Below are 20,704 nucleotides of genomic sequence, written 5' to 3' on the forward strand. Positions count from 1 at the left end.
TATGAAACATATTATCATTTTAGGCTCAAAAGCATTAAAAATCTTTTTTTCATAATGACTTTTAAAACATTTTTCCTGTGAGTTATGATGGAAACAAAGACAGGAAAATCAGAATTCTCCAGAGCATGAAGACACAGATTTCCTCACTTACTTTGAAAACAGAATTTTTCCTGTTCTTTAATAGTGAGTCAAAAGTAATTGGTATATGAACACTTTCCTTCTGTTCATCCACTGACTAAGCTAAAGGTCTGCCAGAAAAATAAAAAGGCCAAGAGATAGAATCTTTTCCTGAAAGTAAAGAAAAAATGCACAATCCTTGAAAAGAAAGTAGTTTCTCAATGAGCAAGTGAAATGTCTTGAAATAAGAGAGCAGCAAAACTTCTGGTTTCAGAGATTGTTTTCACAAATGATGCTTGCAACTCTTAGCAAGATACTTATTTCACAGTAGTGAACTATTGATAAGCACTGCATATTTTCAGTATTAGGCACGTGAGACCTGTAAGATTTTTATGCATGCTATGAAATATAGAGTGGAAAAATACTACGTGTCTGTGGCCACATAAAGTTTCCTGTGAGGTTCTATGAGTATGATCACTGTGTCTGCAAATAGTTCATGCACACTAAAATTTAAAAAAAAAAAGGGACGTGTTTTTTTCTGGTTTTGAAATGCCAGTTTCTCTAGTGGCAAAGTGATATTCTTTCTTGGCACATGGGTTTGTAGAAACTGGTGTTGGAGCTCAAAATGGGCTGTAACTCTGTGACTGAAGTTTGCAAGGATGTTGTGAGAATATATGTGTTTCTGACAAGGCCTTTGAAAGACAAATTTGAAGGTCATCAAATAGGAAATCTATTTTAGAACTAGCTTCTGCCAGGGTCTTTCCACAAGGGTCTTTCTGCTGGTATAAACTGGTTGTTTGTGTACCAAACCTTGATACAAAGCATTAGTGGAGGGCAAGGTCATTTTATTTTAAAATGGCAAGTTTCAGTGATTCACTGTCATACTCAGGTACTCACACGTGCAATAAAGTGTGTACCCAAGCAGTCTGTCCACTGTGTCTGTATCCCAGCTGCACATATCCAGGTGGGCTGCTCAGGATTCCCTGCCGTTGCGTGGAGGGCCACGTAGTGCTCCACTGAGTGTTCATCGTGTCTGCTGGGATCTCCTCAGGATGGCAGCCAGGTGGCACTGAACCCTTTTTACCTTTGGGAGCTGGAAGTTACCAGGATCTTTTATTTCTCTGTGCTCTCCCACCTCTGGGAATCATTAGGATTTATTTCCTCTTCTCTATCTCCTTACTAGGGTGTTTTAAGAGTCCAGCCCTGTTCTGGTATTCCAGCCCTGGTATTCCCTACCATCACCTCTTAGTGTCTGGAGTCCTTTTTCAGTTCCAGGTGGAGGCAGTGCCTGACTGAACCTGTTCCTTTGCGTTCCTGAACCTTCAAAAGCTGTTCATAAACATGTCTAGCACCTGCCATCCTCACTGGGCTTTTTGTGCTGTTTTTTCCCTTTCTGACACTTCCACATCCAGACCTTCCCATTCGTTCTCCATTCCTGCCAGTCTAAGCATTTCCATTATGAATCTCTATAATTACTGGTGGCATGATTTAAACCACAGGCAAAAAAATAACGAAAAAAAAAAAGTTTTAGGATTTCAGTCTCTCCTGGAAATTCCACAGAGAGCAGTACTGTACTCTCTCTTCCCTATACCAGAGCTTGGTCTCCCTGCCAGGCCATAGGCAGTGCATCTGGCACCCCTGAAGGTCTCTGGAAGAAAGACAGGGCTGGAAAAGGCTAAAATTGCTGTTACTCCAGTTGGAGACAGGAGCCTGGAAACTGAATACTGACAAATTTAAATAAAAAATAAGGCACTTTTTAACAGTATATAAAGGTCTTTATAGCAAGGCCAGATGCCTTTCTGGTAAGTTACTTAAGTCCTACACAAGGTTTTTGCTCAGGGCAAGGGCAGCTTTGTGAAATGCAATCCCCTGCACTGTTGAGCAGGTCATATTTATGATCTAATAGTCCTGTTTGGCTTCAGATGCTGTGGATGTCTTTTATTGCTGAGTATCTGGTGAATGGGGAATTAATTCCCAGATTGCTCAGGTGCTCGGGAGAGGAGGAGCAGGGGTTGTAAAGGTGGAGAAGGAAGAATGATTTGGAAAATAGCTTTTACTCAGGGGTCAGTGACATGGCAATTTGTCCCAAGCCTGCAGCTCAGTATCCCTTGTTTCTCTTCATCATTAAGGAAAAAACATATTGCACTACCCTTTCCTTTTCTGCTGAGCCATTCTGTAAATAAAATACAACTTCATTTGAGACTGCTAATTGCCTTAAAATCCCCATGACACCTCCATGACTTAGGCAGGTTTTGCACTTACTTTATGGACATATCAATTAGAGTGTAGCAAGGTAAAGGAAGTTGAACTAGATCACCCAAAAAGACAGAGATCAGTTAAATCAATCAATTCAAGAACCGAGGAGTTGTGTTTCCATAGCCCCTGCTGTATCCACTAAATCACAAGAACTACTAGGGAAAGATCCTGCCAAAAGCCACTGTTTTGTGTTTTTTAAAACCACAAGAAGCATTTTCCTCAATTCCACAGGGTTTCTTCCTAGTACTTGGTGCAAATTAATTAATTACGTATTTTTAGAAAGAAATGTAAAGCCTTGGGCAGCCCCAAAGCCATTGAAGTTTTAATTCTCAGAACTATTCCCTGACTTGACTGTTATCCAGTTCCTATTCAGGCAAGATAGGAATTAAGATTAATGACCCCAAACAAACTGGTATTTCAGAGAATCAGTCTTTGCCAGGCATTATATTCTCATGACAGAAAATCATTGAGGCATAAATACAGCGCTCAATCATTGGTGTATATTAACAACACCACGTTGTTCCCATAAATGCTGAATACGGTGAAGAGGAGAATGAAGTCTTAAAGTTCATTAATTTGGGTTGAGGCATTTTTTAAAGTGAGCAAACCAGAACCTATGGAATAAGGTACTGGTTAGTACTGCACAGATATGAAGCTATTCTGATTCCAGAAAGGCATCTCCTCATCTGGGGAGTTGTTTGGGGTTGGTGATAACTGTCTCTGCAGGGCCTTTCACCAGCTGGACGTTCTGGAGACATTTTTTAAAAGGCAAATTGATGAAGACTGAGTCTTAAGGAGAGAGAAGTAAAAAAACAATACCTTTAGCTGCTAGGATCAGTGAATGTTGTAATATATGGGTTAAACACAAGCCATTATCTGCCAGCATCTGTCCAACTTCCAAGAAGGGGTTTGTGGCCAGAGTCTATTTTCTAAGCAAATGAGAACTGGCATGGGCATAGGAGCATTTCACATGTCCTGAGACTAGAAGTAGTGATGGTACAGCACTAATACAGGAAGTTAGGAAGCTACTGTGGCAATTTCTAGAAGATGTTTGCTCAGAGGAAAAAAAAAAAAAAAGAAAATCTTTCTGTATTTGTATTTCCCTGTGAATCATCTTGTTTGTTCTGACATTGCAGCAAGAATGGAAGAAATAAAATGGCAGAAAAGAGACCAGGGACTTTTATTTTGCTGCCAGTAAAAAATAGAGGAAAGATGTAACCAAAATATCCAGTGGTTACTTTAGTTCTCAGAGACAGTTCAGCAGATGAATTGTTTTTCAAGGACAGTTGGACTCCCAGACACAAGAGCATTCTGTAGTAAGCTTAATTACTCATTTTAATTATGCATTTTAATTAGCAAGGGACTAACACAGAGCTTTTCTCCCACTTTCTCAATGAACCCACTTTGTAATATTACAGAAGAAACTTGTAACTGAAAACTCCAACTGTCTGTCGTTGAGAAAAATAACCTAAAGTTCAAGGGCTTTTCTTCTTTGTTAAATCACATTCAGTGATCAGGTTGCATCTACATCTGATTATTTTCAGGAGCTTTCTACTTACTTTATTGAGTTCATGGACAGCATCAAGAAATCACCCTGGCTGCTGCTTCTCCCAGTGGTGTCTCCTTTGCCAATATATTTTCTTGGCAGTTGCTCCCTTTAAATGATGTCCTAGTTCTTCCTCTTCTTGCAGGTTCTCCTGAAAGCTGTTGCTCTGTCCCTGTACCATCTTCCCTGCCCCAATCCCTAGGGGCACTGCTGTAGGAAATCTGCTTTCTTTCTCATTCACTTCAGGGAAGGCCAGGTCAGAGAGGCAAATAGAAGCAAAGGCAGTTGCATTCTGGAACAATTTCAGGGGCAGCAGTGTACATGGTGGGGAATAGGTGGAGATAGCAATTGCCACAAAATCTTCAGCAAAATAACCAGATGCCAGAAAGCAGCCCCCCCACAAACATGTCACTTCTGTACTGTTTCCTACTTTGCCTGAGACTGTACCTGCTGAGGAGGGATTTTCAGAATCTGCAGCATTCAGCATTCCTTCATAAATTGAGGCTGTCAACAGAGCTTGATGAAGCCAAAAAGGCCTCCAGGCTGCTCAGTCTGAGAGAAGCCAATCCTAATTTATTTATAGTTTTGATCCAAACATGGGCTTGAAAAGGTTCAGATAAGGATATGGTTAAAACAGAGATGAGGTAGGTTTAAGGTGGGGTTGTGATTAAGAATAAAGGGAAAAATAAAGTTGTGCCAACATTTTCTGAAATGTTCCCTCAGGTTTCTGTGCAAATGGCATCTTATATAATTTCCATCATGTAAGTGATGGAAAGTCTCCAGAAGTAGCTGTTCTTTACAAGTCTTTGATGAAACATTACAAGACTGGAAACCTTTTTTGTTATATTTATGTTGTACTTTTCTGCTACTGCTGGCTTAGGGTAAGCTCTGGAATCAGAATCATTACCTGACATTTCTTGGTGTTTGCATGTAAAATTCAAGCTGCAACCTTGTCTTAACTCGTGGTTTAAAATGCTCAAGGCATTTTGTCTGGCTTTGCTTAGCCAAAGGCAATAATAATTTTATTTTCATTTATTGGGAGGAAGATGTATTTTTTTTCATTTGGACATTGTAGTTTCCCTCAAATGTGTTCTAAAAACACATTATATAAGCTTCTTTTCTTTGTGATGAGAACCACCACTCTTCCACCTCTATTCTCCCTCAATAGAAGGTCAACATAATGTGTTTTACTGCATATGGACTAACTGCTGCATCCTTCTGTGATAAAGTCAGTAATTTTATCTCCTGTGAGATTTATCTTTTCCCACCCTTCTTATCCTCCAACAAATTATTGGTGCATGCTATACATATGACAGGATAATTACACAGTTTATCTGTGTGTATGTATTTGAATAAAGATGATGTTCATCTCTGCTAAATATTGCCCTTCAGTAGCTGTGGGAATCTGCAGGTTCAAGGGGAAATCTCAGCTCTGGAAGTGAGTGGCCTGTGCTACATGCACCTGCAGAAAAAAAGGTACCCTAGGATGCCACCATTTCACGTTTTGTATTGATTCTGGTAATACTTTCAGTGCAAATAAGATTGGCTTTATATTTTACCTAATAAAACGTCATTTGATATAATTGTACATGTTAAAAAAATAAAGTTAGGACTGGGAATCAATGTTCTTCCCAGAATCAGAAGTGGAAAGTGAATACTCTTAATCAGAGGTGGTGGGAAAACAAAAAGGCAGATGGAGAGCTGAGCTTCTCAGATAACTTGTTTACATTTCAGTTGCCATCACTAATCTAGTCCCTGTTTGTGCTGGCTTAGAAACTAGTGTCAAATGAGCAACTCCAGAACTGATGATGCTGTATGTTACTCTGGAAAGGAGTTATAACATTGTCCAGTGATCAGTATTAAAATAGAGTTAGTATGACTCTCTATATATTTTCCTGCTAAGCAATCAAAACGTAACAAGTGGATGAAGCTCAGCAATAATCCAAGTACTGTAAGTGTGTATCCTCAAACCAGTTTTGCAAATTGGGACAGAGAGCTATAATTGACCTTACTGAAGTGACCTTTATTTTCGCCAGTTCATGATCAAAGTAGTTACATTACACTGAATAACTCTTCTAATTCACGACACCTGAACAAATGTCAGGAAAACCAGCCTGGAATGCACGTTCCACTATCTGCAGCCATCCTGCAGCACATCTTGAGTAGAGTCCATCCCCCTATCCCTACACTGAAGTCCACTGTAATGATCAAAAAGTGCTTCTGGACTGAAAAGTACATCACACTGATAACAGGCTTGTTTGTAAACTCGAGCTGTGCCTCAGCATGGTCTGGAATAGCTGAAACTCTGCCTGGGTTTAGGGTCCATTTATGTATCTCTTTTTCACTTAAAATATTCCCTGACTGTTCCAAAGCACATTAAGCTGGAAGTTATCAGACGCCACACAAAAGAAGAAAAAGAGTACATCTGAACTGGCCAACACAAGCTTTTAACAAACAGAATGGTATATAAAAATAAAATTTAAAAAAAAAATTCTGTGGATAGTTTCTAGAGTTGCTTTGGATTTCATCATCTCTATTTCCTCCTCTGGTTCAATTATTTTTAACTGAAAAAAAGTGTTTGGCTTCTTTGGCTTAAGCTACTGCCTTTCTGCAGCTAAAAAAAGAAAAGAAGTCTTAAATACATTCAAGTGTTTTAGCTAAAAGTAAGGCCTTTCAGTGCTCTCTGAACCCTGAGCAGAGCAGCAAATCAGGGCTGTGGTGCCACCTTGGCATACAGCTGTCCCTCCAGCCTCTTCGTCCACACGGGCAGACCCAAAACCTGCAGAGGGGAAGGCTGAGTCAGCAAGCAAAGAGGGGTCCCTTTCTCCCTCTCCCTCTAGAATAGTTGGCAGAGTGTTTCTCAACATCCCATCAGGGTGGGGACTGCATGTTAACATCAGTGTTCCAAGTCCACCACCTGCTCCTCTTTCCTCTGCCACAATGATATGACAGCCCAGGAACCCATAAGCCAAACTAGGAATAATTAATTTTAAATAAAGATAGGTTTGACTGCTTTTAAAATGGAACATGCTGCTAAGAAATCATTTAGCAGAGAGGTAAGGAACACGTGCTGCTTTGCAAATGGATCCAAGGCTGGGGTCCTACTTGAAGACATAGTTATAGATGATGTCAGTATCATTTATGAATCCAAGTATATATTATTTTAATACAGATTTCCTGGTATCCATTATAGTTACAGATGTTACAAGCTTCCATTATTAATTTTTTTATGTGCTCATAACTTTCCCAAACTCAGATCACTTCCGTTCAAAGGTAATTTTTTTGTCCTTTCCAAAGTGTTTCAGGGGAGGGTTTTGACAAAACCTTCTTACCTGTTGTTTAGGTTAAAAGATGGGAAAGCATGCCATTGTCTGTCAATAAAACTAATTATACTCTTTTGAGCAAAACATACAAAAAACCAAACCACCAAATAGTTACCACTCAACGGTGACATCCCACCTCAGCATGGACCCCATCCTTATAAGGTCTAGAGTTTATGCTTGGGTTTATGAGTAAAGCTTTTTTAAAACTATTTAAATAATTTTTAATGTACTGGAGAGCATGTCCGTGTGTGTGTGTGTGTGTGTGTGTGTGTGTGTGTGTGTGTGTGTGTGTGTGTGTGTGTGTGTGTGTGTGTGTGTGTGTGTGTGTGTGTGTGTGTGTGTGTGTGTGTGTGTGTGTGTGTGTGTGTGCCACTGCCCTCTGGTGCACGGCGGCAGGAGAGCTTGGCTGCTCCATAGGGACTGAGGTGTGGGCACCCACCTGCCCATATTCCTAATTAGTGCAAGTGCTCGGGCCCCTACTGACTTCATGGGGGAGCTAGAGCTGTGAAAGTAGTTAAATCTTCACCCCCGTGGGAGTTAGGAAACATAATACCCGTAAAGATCTGTCCCTTTCTGTCTTGTGTTGGTAGAAAATGCCACATGGAAAGAGTGTGCAAGTGTGGGGCTCGCCCCCTTGTGTTGTCATTTCATGAGCTGCACATCTCAAAATATCTGGGAGATTCACTGCAAGTGGTGTTGTGATCCTAATGAGCATTACTAAAGCATGACCTAAAGCATCTCTGCCCTTCTGTTCTCTCCAGTTTTGTGCTTCTGGCATGTAACAGACTGACACCCTTAAGGCTGAAAGGGTTTTGCCTAATCCAGTGTTTTGGGATAAAATAAAAGGTTTAGCAGGGTAAATGCATTGGGCTAAATGCAGGGATGATGCAACCTAGTCAGTAATAGTTGTAACTGTCCACTATGGACATCAGTGACAGGAAACCTGTGAAAATCAGCTAAAATCTCAAAAAATGTTGAGGATCAGCTATGCTGCCCCAACCCCCTGTAAGGACGATAGTTCTGCTTGCTGTACAGAGCAGGGTGCTTACCTCATCTAGAGCTCCTCCCTCTCACCTAGAGCTGCTATTCTCCTTATGGATTTATTGAGGCAATTAAGATAACACAGCCACTCTCAGTATATGGATTTCCACCTTTTCATGCTATTTTTCCATTAAAGCCAGATTTTCATTTTCATACTAATGACCATCAAATCTCAACAGTCACTTCTTTTTCAGAATTTGCTCCCAGTGAGATTAGTGTGAATTTTGCCACTTGGAACATGCAAATATCAAGTGTTTTTGAATTATAGTTGGGTGACCTTAGCTGTATTTCACAAATAAATAACTTTTCTCTCTAAAAATGCAGCCTTTTCAACTGTGCATCAAGTTCCAAGAGTTAGTGTCATGGTTTTGAACACTTAAATTTGATAACACAGTGGAAAAAGTTCTGTAGCCCTGATTTCTGCTGAAGGAGGGTAATTAAGAGGAAATGACTGCCTTGGTTTGTTTCCATCTCTGACTTCTTTAAGCTTGTCTGTTTGAGTCTGTTTAAACAGTGCATGAACCACCTCATATGGATAAGCCTAATAAAAAAACCTCTCAAGTATATATATGAAGTTTCACATAATTTATAAAGAAATGATTTATTGCTAGGGGATAATTTTAAGCTTTTATCTTAACTCATACACAGGGGAGGTAGGCTAAACCCCAAACCTTAAGTTGTGATTCTTTTCTAGTTATTAAAAAAAATAATAATAATTGTAGGGGCTGACAAATATTTCTCTGATATTAAGGATGTGCCATTTGCAAGTAAAATGTCATCTCCATTTTAGTCACTGGCCACAGGAGCTCAGCTGGGGCCCTGAATGCCAAGCTGAGAGCTTTTTTTCACCATAATGAAGGTCTTGTAGGGTAGACTCCAATTCCTTTGATAGGTTTACACGAATGCAAAGATTTGTTCTTTGCAATGCTGTTGATGATATACAACAAAGGTAGTTCTTTAGTCATGCTCACCCTGCACTGTCTTCTGCGTGTTTGCATGTGTGAGTGTATTTATATGGGTATGTGCATGAATATACACAGATAAATGAAATGTGAGGATATATGGAGTACAGACATCTGAGTTTCACACCTATTTGTGCACGTATCCAATATTAATCTGGGGTTGACATAGAAAGAGTCAGAAAAAGCCCCTGAAAGCTTATTTAAAAAAATCTTCCTGGGGCTCTGGTATCTCACCCAGTCAGATGCACTAATTTTACCAAAGAATAATTATAAAATGAAAAACTATGCTAATTCTTAAATACAATCCCTACTTGTTTAGCTTTTATTTGCTTCACTTTGAAATAATACAGTGTAATCTTTCTACTTCTTAAAAACTTTATCTCTGAACTGTGGCACCCAAGTAGGTGGCCTAGCTAATACTTCCTTTTCCCCAGCCAGATACACTGGGAAGAGGCAGCAGACTGTGCCTTCAGGAGACTCAAGAAATTTGCTGGATAGGTTTCCTTGGGTTATCATCACATGTCAAAGATGATGTCTGTACAGAGTGTAGATTTCCTAACGATGCAGCATCCTTGGAAAGAAAATTTTTTCCTTAGTTTACTCACTTGGTGTGAATAAAGAAGTCCACGGGGAAGGAATCAGTACTTTAAGAAAATACTTCTACTTGCAGTTACCACATTCCTGCTTCCTCTCTACCCTTTCAAAATTCACCATAAATAAGAGGTTGTGGTAATTAATTGCCAGCCAAGTGTCTCAACTAATGTTCTGCAAGCGCAGTATCCTCTGGGTGAAGTGATACAGCTAAGTTATATTATGTCCAGTTCTGTGTTTGAATACCAGTACAGACAGCCACACGCACAGACACACGCACGTGTGCCAAGAGAGTGTGTTGTGTTCATTTTATTTTTTTTTAAGATACGACACTTCAGTTTTTCTTTCCTTCCTAGAGAGTTCGAAGTCCTTTTTAAAGGATTTCATTTCTGCGCAGTAGAGCTCATGGGCAAACACTAAATGCAAAATGAGGAACGCAGTCATGGTTCTAAATACATTTCACATTCTTCAAACTGATGCCAGTTGTACTCATTGACAGTAATCCTGTCTAATCCCTTCCACATGTATTATCTTTGTACACCTGCTTTCATTGTCTCACTTATCAGTTCTTAACACTTAGAACCACAATACATAAGAAGGCAAAGCAGCAGAACAAAGTATATATGCACACACGGTGTGCTATGCTACAGCTTTGCATTGTAGACATAAAACATATTTGTAGATTTTGGTGCTTAGAATCAACATCTTCCATTAAGATATTTTTCCTACTTCCTCCCCCCACACCAACTGATGTATGTCTTTGTTTGTCTTTCTTGGCAGATTAACTGAAGCACATCGAATAGCTGTAAAAGTCATCAGGAGAATGCAGTATTTTGTAGCCAGAAGAAAATTTCAGGTAAGCAGCATGATTAATCATAAGTACAATAGCGCTGTAAGCTTAAGTATATGACATAGAAAGTGCTCTCAGAGTGCTCTCAAAGTCTTTGCACATGCAGCACTAAGTCAAAGGCATTCTTTAGGTTCTTGGCCTCATACTTACATTATGTGGACTTTTTCGTGGTGTGGGCAAAACTGTCAACTATCCATGGGTATAGTATGATACAAAAACCTGCATTTGTGGAGTCAGCGTGGTTATTTTTCAGTTCTCTTTTCTTGCTGCATTTGTTTCTTGGGGTTCTATTCGTTTTACTACACTGACCAATGCTTACCCTTCTACTAGAAGAAGTGAAGAAAACACTCTGCTGGAGTGTCTGCAAGAACACTGTTACTGTCCATGCTGATCATAATGACTAGTTAGAGGATGCTCAGTTGTGTGCTGTGGATGGCTGACATATCAATAGGCCTCACTGATGAGTACTATGCTGTGTAAAGCTGCTTTCACATTTGTGACCCACATTTCCAAATTGGTTTCCCAGAAAAGGACATCATAGGCTGTATTTTGTAAAACTGGGGAGCGTTGGCCCTCTGGGAATTTGCCGTCTTTATGGAGGGTTAAGTTAATTTTCTCATTCAGGTTACAGTGTTCTCTGACTAAATGTACTGCATTGGAAATACTGTTATATTTTGCCTGTTTACTGAGGCTTCTTATGATAAAACTTTTTTGGGCTGGGATTCTGATATCATCGTTCTCACCACCCATGTGCTGGAAATGCCATGGAAATGAAAAAGTAACTTCTGGACTGATTTTCAAAGCCCCTGTTGTTTCCATTTAAGATTCTTGCTCTTTTTGTCTTAGAGGATCCACTGCAAGTTAATGAACTTTCATAATCTTTTGGAAGAGGTTTTAAAAGCATAAATCAAGAACCTACATTTCAGGGAAGTTTGATTAGAGCTGAGCACTTAATTGCAAGGGATAAAAGTCTGAGATAAACTCACAGCACTCAGAAGACTCTGAATTATGGCAGACAGAATAGCATATACATTTCCCAAGCTCATGCAGACATATCTTCAGATGACCCTACCTTTTGAAAGAAGACTAGGGGAAATCAGTTTATTTAACTTGGAAAAAAACCAGGAGAACAGGATTATATTGTAAATATACCGGAGAGATAAACAGTATGGGAAATAAAAAAATAAATAAATAAATAAATAAAAAAATTAAAGACACCATTTCTCGAAAATAAAATCAGTTTATAAATTATTTAGGTTAAAAATTAGTATATTTCAAACCAGAGACCTAATGTTCTGGAGCTGTCAGCCAACAGCGGTCCTACCAGACCTCACAAACTGAACTTGATCAGTCTATGGAGAGAATTCTGTGAGCTGGTGTTAGTGACAGGGAAAAAGAAGATGAAGGAACAATCTTCTGTTTCTTTCTTGGAGCCATGAAATACAGTTTATAGGACTCCCTATGCTAATTAGATTTTGGAAGTTCAAAGCTGGGTAATATTATTTAGAGTTTTGCCTTAGGAGTTCTAAGCACACTGAATGTGGGCTACTGAGCTCAAATGGCCAGGATTTGGGATTATGGGCAGAATGGAAGTTAAAGGAGTTGCTCAAGTTCTGCATTTACCACACTTCCCTGGAAGGCAATTGCCTCCTGGCTTAGGTTGTATTGTACTAGCATTTTCTAATAAAAACATAAGAGATTGGGCCAAAGTTTGGCTGGACATTAGATGCTCAGATCTAAAGCTTTATAGGAAAAGAGGAGATACAAATGGTGAAAGCTGGAAGGATATTTTTACAAAGCTTTAGAGAGGACTCAGATTGCAGTGTACATTACTTTGCAACTGTTCAATTCAGAGCTGATGATTTGGTAAAAGGGATAACAGATAGAGGACTTCTTTTGGGGGAGAAATTTCATTACAATTGAGTAGAATTAATTATGCTCATAGTAGCCCATGGGGGAGAGGGGAGTGCAAAAATCCCCAGCACATCTAGGCTCTGTGCCATGCATCGTGTTTAAATAGAGAGTGTCCAAAGGAAAGGACGGAGAATTTAGCCAAAAGGCTCTCAAAGCACCTCCACTAGTCAATCTAAAGAGTGATACTGGCACTGTTTCTCGGGGTGAAGACAATAGGCTGCTTTTCTGGCCAGAAATAGTGATGTGTCAGCGTCTGCAAAATGTGAAGCTGGGGAAGCAAAAAAAAAAAAAAAAAAAGGCGATAAACTGAAAGCTGAAACCTCCCTCCCCCCGCAAAGTATCTCCTCTCACAAATGCACACAAATGTGCACACACACACTACCAAAGCCACGAACTCTTCTGAAAGTAATAATGCAGGTAAGTGCTGAGTGCAAGGAAGGCATTTTGTCACGAAGAACTTTTCCTTCTTCATTCATTTCACAGGATTTGTTTCCATTCCAGTTCCATGCTTTCATTTGAAATTTCTAGGATCCTGTGGCTGCCTTCCAAGCATGACTCCAGCACATACTGTAGGTGTTCAATGCATGTGTGCAGTGGTGCATGCTAATGGCTCTGGCTGAAGCTGTGACAGAGTGGAAACAGACAACAAGATGACTAATGAGCTGTTTTCAGTAATTTCCAATTACTAGATTTGCAGTTTACCTTTGCTTTTTTTTTTTCTTCTTTTCTTGAGTCAGAGCCAAAGGGAAGACATCTTGCCCCACATTTCCCATAGGGGTTGGTATGGCTCTCAAAATGCCAAAATTTTCAAAAAGACATAGTTTGTGTTTATTCCACCACACACACATTGATTTTACTTGCTAAAATTTTAGCGTGCTGCACTTTTCAAAATCACATCACTTTATGCAAATTCTCTAGACTTGTTTCAAAATTCTGCCATAATAGTTGCAGCAAGAAACCAAAGCTTGGCAGAAGCATCTGGATTCTCATTAGAATGGGAATAAAGCTGGGCAGATGGCAGTTTTTTCACTCTCTTGCATTTTTTATCTGTCCTTTTTTATTTGAATTGCACTTTTTTTTCTGACCTTGTAGGTATCATGAAAGACAAAGAAGCGCAAACAAAATCCACATGCAGCAGTCTTCTGACTTATGCAAAGCATCTGTCTTCCCAGTTCCTTAAACAGCAATATTTCTGTCACCAGACATCTTTAGTCTCTAGAGACATTTGATTCTGGATCCAAGTGTTATGAATTGGGCCTGTTCCTGTGGTTCAGTTCTCTGACATTATGATTATCATATGGTTTTGGAATGAGCCAAGAGATACTGCACATGATAGTCTTAGATAAATTATATATCTTGGTTTTGTGTTTTTCAAATACACTGTGAAGGTCTAATATTTTGCTCAGTATGAAGTAACATGAAGACATGACTCTAACTGACAGTAATGGGAATCATTTGGCTCCATCTCCACAGTAAATATGCACTCCTACAACAGCTACATATTTTTTATTCATTACAACAACTGTTGCAAAATGGCAAGCAAATAACCTCTGGAAGATAAAAAAAATAGAATGAAGGCCCATCTGAAATAAAAATCAAGTTTAAACAATACTTACCTTTCAATCTCTTGACTCTTTTCACAGCAAGCTCGGAAACCTTACGACGTCCGCGACGTGATCGAACAGTACTCGCAAGGACACCTCAATATGATGGTTCGGATAAAAGAACTTCAAAGAAGGTAGTCCCTGTCTACCTCATGAAATATTTGATTTCTCTAGTGCCAGCTGGCTTTAGGAGAGATGTGTACTTAATGAACAGTAATTGTCTGAAATTGCAAGCGCAACGGGGAGCACAATATCTAGAGGATTTAGCTTGGAGTCATTTTTAACCCTTTTTATGACCAGGCTTACAATTGTCCTTTATTCTCCTCTCCTCTGTCTCCAAGTTAAATTAAAAGAAATGAAGGTGCATGCTGTGAAATTTATAGTATGAAGCAAGTTTTTCTGTCCTCTCCTTAGAAAAGGAAAACTCTTCAAATAATGATTTGTCTTTCTGTTCCCACTCTCTGGTTCTCCACAATTGAGAGAAATCTGGTTTGCTGTTTCCCTCTCTATCTGGAAATTTTCCCTTCCTACATTCCTCCATGCACATGCTTTCTCTGAGTTTCGGATTTGCAGCTGAAATATTTTGCCACAAAACTATTCCCTTCTGTTTCAGCACAAAGTGCTTTTCTCTTTACAAATTAACGCTGTGGACTGGGACACCAGAATGAACTTCTCTGACCCTTAAATTAAATGAAAGAAAAAAAAAATCCTGTTGAATGGAATCTACTGTGTCAACATATATAGATATTAAATCTGCCTGTATGAGATTCAAGGAATAGTTGCAAATGTTATTAAGAAGCTATTCTGTTTGTATAGTCTTTGTTATTAGATTATATAAGACACAAGAGAACTATGTTTTAGTTACAACTTGAACGTCTAAGAAATATTAGTACTCAAGAAAATAACAATAATAATATGTTTTGATTTTGGAGAAAAAACTCTAAAGAACTAAACTACTGACTGTATATACAGAAAGTCATGCTAGTCTCATGTTTTTACTTGCTTTGGTTTAGGTTTGAAGCTACTGTAAATTCTCATGTAAATTATGCTCCCATGCTTTTTCTAGCAACAGAGTTTAAGTTGCTTGGTAATTGCACTGCTGGTAATTCTCTGTTTGCTTTTCAGATTGGATCAATCCTTGGGAAAGCCAGGTCTTTTCCTCCCAGGTATAGTGACTGCATTTTATGTAAAATTATTAGCTTCATAACTTTGTGAAAATACCACTGGCTTCAGATTTATAATCCAGCTAATTATGCATTAATATAATTCTGTTAATAAGCTTTGGAATGCCTATGTGAAGATAAATATGTTGCATTTAAGTGGTAGTGGAGCAAATGGAAAATAAGAATAAATGTTAGAATGTGTATCAGTGCACGATGAGTTGGAAATATGTCACAGGAAATTCTTCCACAAAAATATACTTTCTAAACCTTTCATGCTGGGATTAGAATATATGTTGATTCCACTTAAAAGGTTTTTTTCCGTTTTGAATGACCTATAGATTTCAGTTCTGGAAAGCTCAAAGGAAGATTGTGGGTCTCACTCAGGAAGAACCGGGGTAAATTTGAAAGCTAGAATGATAGAAGTGGTATGAAATTCATCATAAAAAATGCAAGGTCAGGCACAGGGAAACCAATAAAAAAAATCTCACACATGGTCATGTTGGCGAACAGTTTGGCATGTCTAAGAAAAAGAAAGGCCTGGTTTGCTAATTAATTGTAGGCAAATGCAACTGAATGTAATGGCCATAGTGATATTCTGGGAAAATCTTGTGGTGGGAATCGTGGAGATCAGAAACCTGAGCACTTGATGGGGAAAACTGAAAGAAGTGTTTATTTTTTTTCTGAAAGAAGTTGACTTCAAATTTCAGGGGTCCTGTCTCGTTCTCTGTCCCTAAAAGCTCAAAAGTGGCTTAGGAACTGAAGCCCCATATCCCCAAGTGACTTTCAGCACTCACAGCCGTAAGTGTAATTGAGAGTGGCAAAGTTATTTCAAAGTCTTTAAAAAATTACATATTATCAGTGGTTAATATTACCAGAACAAGGAATATCTCTCAAAACACCTTTTCAACGTCTGATTGCTGCAGAAGACTCAGTAGTACGATCTTCTTTCTTTGTAGCTGTGCTGGTTTTGGACCACAGGAAAATAATCTGTCAGCTTGAATACTTCTATAAATATTTATACTTGGGAATTCATTCTGCAATGTTCATATTCAAATTATGGAAAAACTTCCCTTACCTCCAAGAATGTATTATTTGATTTCAAAGGTAGCATTACCAAATTAGAACTGCAATTTGTTCTCAAAAAGACTAGTGTTAGAAACACTTTTTATGTCTTGTTTCAGAGGAGAGGAATAATTAGAAGTGTTGGCTGCAAAGAAGCTAATTGTGAAATAATGTTCTGAGAGGTTTAAGAAGCTGAAGATGTTCGGGAAGTTTACTGTCACCAAATCTTGAGTCAAAATGGTCATGGTAACCACTGGGAGGGTCTTAGGTAGGTCTGTGGATTTGAACAAGTGTTCAAGTGTTGAAAAGAGTCTAAAGTACCGAGGAAGAGCCATGGGGTTGTGTCCATGATTGATTCATGGATGATCCACCTGTAGGCCTGAAGTTACACAGCAGCTTCCTGCAGAGATAGCCTGTAAATACAACTCCAGATGATTAAAGTCAAAATCTGTCACACATTTTTTATGGTTCATTATAACTTTTTATTGAAAACTCTTCCTTTGATTTTCTATGAGAAAAATGTTGAGCTAGGCTCATCTTCAGAATTCATGATGGGAAGCCTTACTGTGGGAAGTATCACAAGACTTCTGAGTTATTTGGGAAAACCATAATCTGTGCTCTGGAGGAGATTATGGCATCCGTGTTCATACAACTACTTTCCCTTGTTAAGTCTTTTCTTGTAGCATTACTGTTGAATAGCTCCTTTGAGACAGCTCTCTTGATGCACTAGCATGGTGGCCCTGCTAAGAATGATGTCTGCCTCCACAGCATGCCTTAAATGGACTGAATAAATGCTGACTGGGAAAGGTAAAATGGTTGTAAGGGATGCAAAAGCTGTTAAGCTCAGTTATGGGTTTGCAAGACCAAAACCAAAGTTAATTGATGTAGTAGTTATTTTATCTAGAGCCTCCACAAATCCAAAAATAAGATAAGTGGTTCCAGATAAATGGTCTGCAGAACTAAATCTGGAGTTAGTTTACAATTACTCCCAGTGTTATCCAACCTGCCCTTACTGTGCCAGTATTATCCAAATGATGAACAGTGATGGGTGGTTACAGTATTTGTCTGTTTTGGGTGAAAACAGACTCTTGCATTGCCCTTCTCCTCTGGCAAAGGAGTTCTTCCTGAGTTTTCCTCAGAATTCATGGCTAATTCTACAGTGAAAATGTATTTTCAATATGATACTTACACTTTTCCAGGCATTGCTAAAAACCTCATTTGTAACAATTATGGGTGTTTCCGCCAGACTGTGTTATTTTTGTATTGATGGCAAGCAAAAGAGAAATGACAATGCAAACAAAATTAAACTGCCAAGGAGAAAAACATGAGAAGAATTTTCCTTTTGAGCTCTTTTTTTTCCCCCCTGTTTTATTATACTCCCATTCAAAGAATCTTAAGGTCTGATTCCAAGCCCGTTGAAATAAATGGGAGTCTTTCCAGTGACCTCAGTGGGTTTTAGATCAGGCTGTTGTTGAAACCCTGTTGTCAACTTTGATAATATAAAGTAATTGCAGTGTGTCTATAGTATTATTACCTTTCAAAAGTGAATGATGTCATAAAAGATCCAGAATCTGAATTCACTGGAAGCAATTATTGTTATTTTTCAAGTTAGTTTCTCAAAGATAAAAAGCACTAAAAGCTGTGTTAAAACAAGATAAGGATACAAGAACAGAATAAAAGCCATGCTGGGTCAGACCAGTCCTGACTCTGATGGAGCCAAAAGCAAGGTTCTTTGGGAAATGTGTAAAAAAAGGCTATGCATAAGCCTCTAAGCTTCCTGTAAGCTTTCAGCCATTTGCAGATCAGAGACTTCCTGACATGGTTTCAGTGCATACAGTAGTACTAAATAGTGTGTTCTCAACACACTTTCCTAGAGACCCCTATAAACGTTTAACATCTGAGATATTTTGTAAAAAGAATTTTCATGATTTAAGTTTTACATACACATATGGTGAGAAATTCTGCCTTTTTGCTTGTTTTGCTCCTGGTACCTACTAGTTTTCTTTGAAACTCCTACTATCAGGAGTGGATTTAAAAACGTTAAGATAATGGAAAAATTTTCCAAAGACTTGAATCCCATTTTTATGGGTATATATATATATATGTCTTATTTTCATGGAAAGCCTGTCCCACTGTTCCCAGGTGACACAATTTTGTAAGATGACACACATTCTTGTAATAATATACACGTTAATAATTTGAAAGTGTTGATATAGAGGCAAAGCACATATTAATAAAATTATTGAATTAACAAAGTAGACACTTATATAATGATACAAATAAAAAGAGCGTAATACTTGACCTTCACTACACATAATGGAGTTAACTGCTTCTGATTGCAATTTTTGAGACTTACTATAGCTTTTCAGGGGCAAAGGTGAAGAATAATGCCAAGGTAAAACAAAAGGTCCAGTGTTTGGGTTCAGAAAAGTACACGAAAAGCTGATATTTATCTGCAGTTCATCTGAACCTCTTGGGTCTGCATAACACTGGTGGGAATCCCTGGAGGAAAGAGCTTCCTTGTAAAATTTTGACAGTTCCATTGTTTGCTTTTTTCCCATGAAATGCCACCTAAGCTTTCTGATAGTTTTTCCTTCCCATCTGTTAAGAAGAAATTGGGTCATAGTATCTTTTAAAACAAAATAAATATGCTTGGTTTAATTTTTATCTTTTTGAGTCAATTAATATTTGAAATAAGAGATACTCATATTTCTGCAAGAACTGATTTATTCCACTCCTCCTGGAGACAAAATCAGTGGGAACTTGGTCAAAACCAGAAACCACATAGGATATTTGCTGTAGCTGTCAGGTGTTCACAATCTTGTTTCTGGAAGTTCATTTCATTGCTGGAGTTGATCTACCTCAATACAAAGAGCCAGCAGAAATATCACTTATATCCTATTCTGAGGGTTTGGAATTTGCAGCTAATTTACTGCACATTTAGGTCTTCTGAACAGTCTTGAACTGCATTCTTAATAAAGACTTAATAAAGAAGCTTGCATTTAATTTTTAAATTGGTGTATTAATTGTTTTATACATAGTGTAATGATAGTGTGTCTAAATCCTACCATCAGCATCTTCGGGAGGAAGGGCAGAAGTGTGATATAGTTCTTTAACAAATGCAGTGAGCAAAGCTTGCCCCTAATAAGTTAAGGGCTTTTTGTTAAGGGCTGTCTTATATGTTGAGAGGTGATTGCATGTCTTTAACCAGGCAAAGTATTCACTGCAGCTAGATTTTTGCTACTTGAAAAAGCTATAAATTTCTACTCCCAGTGTATACTGTTTAACCTTCATCATGGAACAGTTAACTCTATGGCAAAGATTCCGTATTGCAGTAGTTTCTGTGTTCGGTAGTTTACCTTTTAGGTTGTTCAAAGGAAAACACAAGTGCCTGATCCAGGACTATGTTTTACCTTTTTTCAATTTCTTCTACTGATCAGTTCTGAAAGGCTCTGGCTGACAAGAAAAGAGACTCAAACCAAAAGTCATGATGCCTAAGGCAACTTTATTATTTGCTTTTTTATGGATCTGGGTCTTAGAAGAACAGTCCTGACTTCCATTTTCAGAAGCACTCTCAATTTACAAACCTGAGAATCTGCAACTTACTTAAGCTCATCACAGTTATCCCTATGTGGAACTTTTGCAGAACTGGAACAAACACAGATCCAGAAAGCTGTATTTGCATTGTTAGCCAAAAGAAGTCATGGTGTCTCTTGGGCTGTTCTGCTTTCTAAAATAGAATTTGCAAGGTTTTGACATATCTTTAGCAGTCTGGAATATCCTTGGTGTCACAATGCTCATATTCCTCATTTTCTGCTTGAAAGAAATGGACTGTTTTCGAATAAATTGTAATATTTTTCAGTTAGCTCCCTTCTATCTGTGTACACTGTGAAAGCAAAAATCAAGAAAGGACTCTTCTTCTGTCCAAGCAGTCATTTCCAGCTTTAATAATTTTCGGACCATCTGTCTGCAATTCATCCACTGCTCCCTGTAATTATTTTTTCTAACCAAAGGAAAAAAATTTGTTTTATTTAAAGTTGTTTTGGGGTTTTTTTGTATAGTCTGATGAGATGGAGGACACTAATTGTGTTAAAAAATAAGAATATGGTGCGGTCCCTCATTTTATTTGCTTTCTTCCTCCTACTTATATCATTACACGTTATTTATATCACATGGTTCCATTTGGGGAAAGAGTCCCCACCTGCTGAACTGGCGTGGAGCATATCTAAAATTTTTAACTTTTTCTTTTTTTTTTTTTTTACAAGAGGCTTCTCT

General features: G+C 38.4%; 1 protein-coding gene across 1 annotated transcript in view; it reads left to right on the plus strand.

The window, feature by feature from the left end:
- Positions 1-20,704, plus strand: part of LOC116787404 (potassium voltage-gated channel subfamily KQT member 1-like) — a 468,277-nt gene that overhangs the window by 246,574 nt on the left and 200,999 nt on the right. Inside the window, exons 13-15 of the mRNA XM_032688970.1 lie at positions 10,617-10,692; positions 14,244-14,338; positions 15,330-15,370. Of these exons, the coding sequence (XP_032544861.1) occupies positions 10,617-10,692; positions 14,244-14,338; positions 15,330-15,370 (212 nt within the window). The remainder of the gene's footprint in view (positions 1-10,616; positions 10,693-14,243; positions 14,339-15,329; positions 15,371-20,704) is intronic.

The sequence above is a fragment of the Chiroxiphia lanceolata genome, chromosome 5 (genome assembly GCF_009829145.1).
Source record: "Chiroxiphia lanceolata isolate bChiLan1 chromosome 5, bChiLan1.pri, whole genome shotgun sequence".
In the NCBI taxonomy this organism is placed as follows: domain Eukaryota; kingdom Metazoa; phylum Chordata; class Aves; order Passeriformes; family Pipridae; genus Chiroxiphia; species Chiroxiphia lanceolata.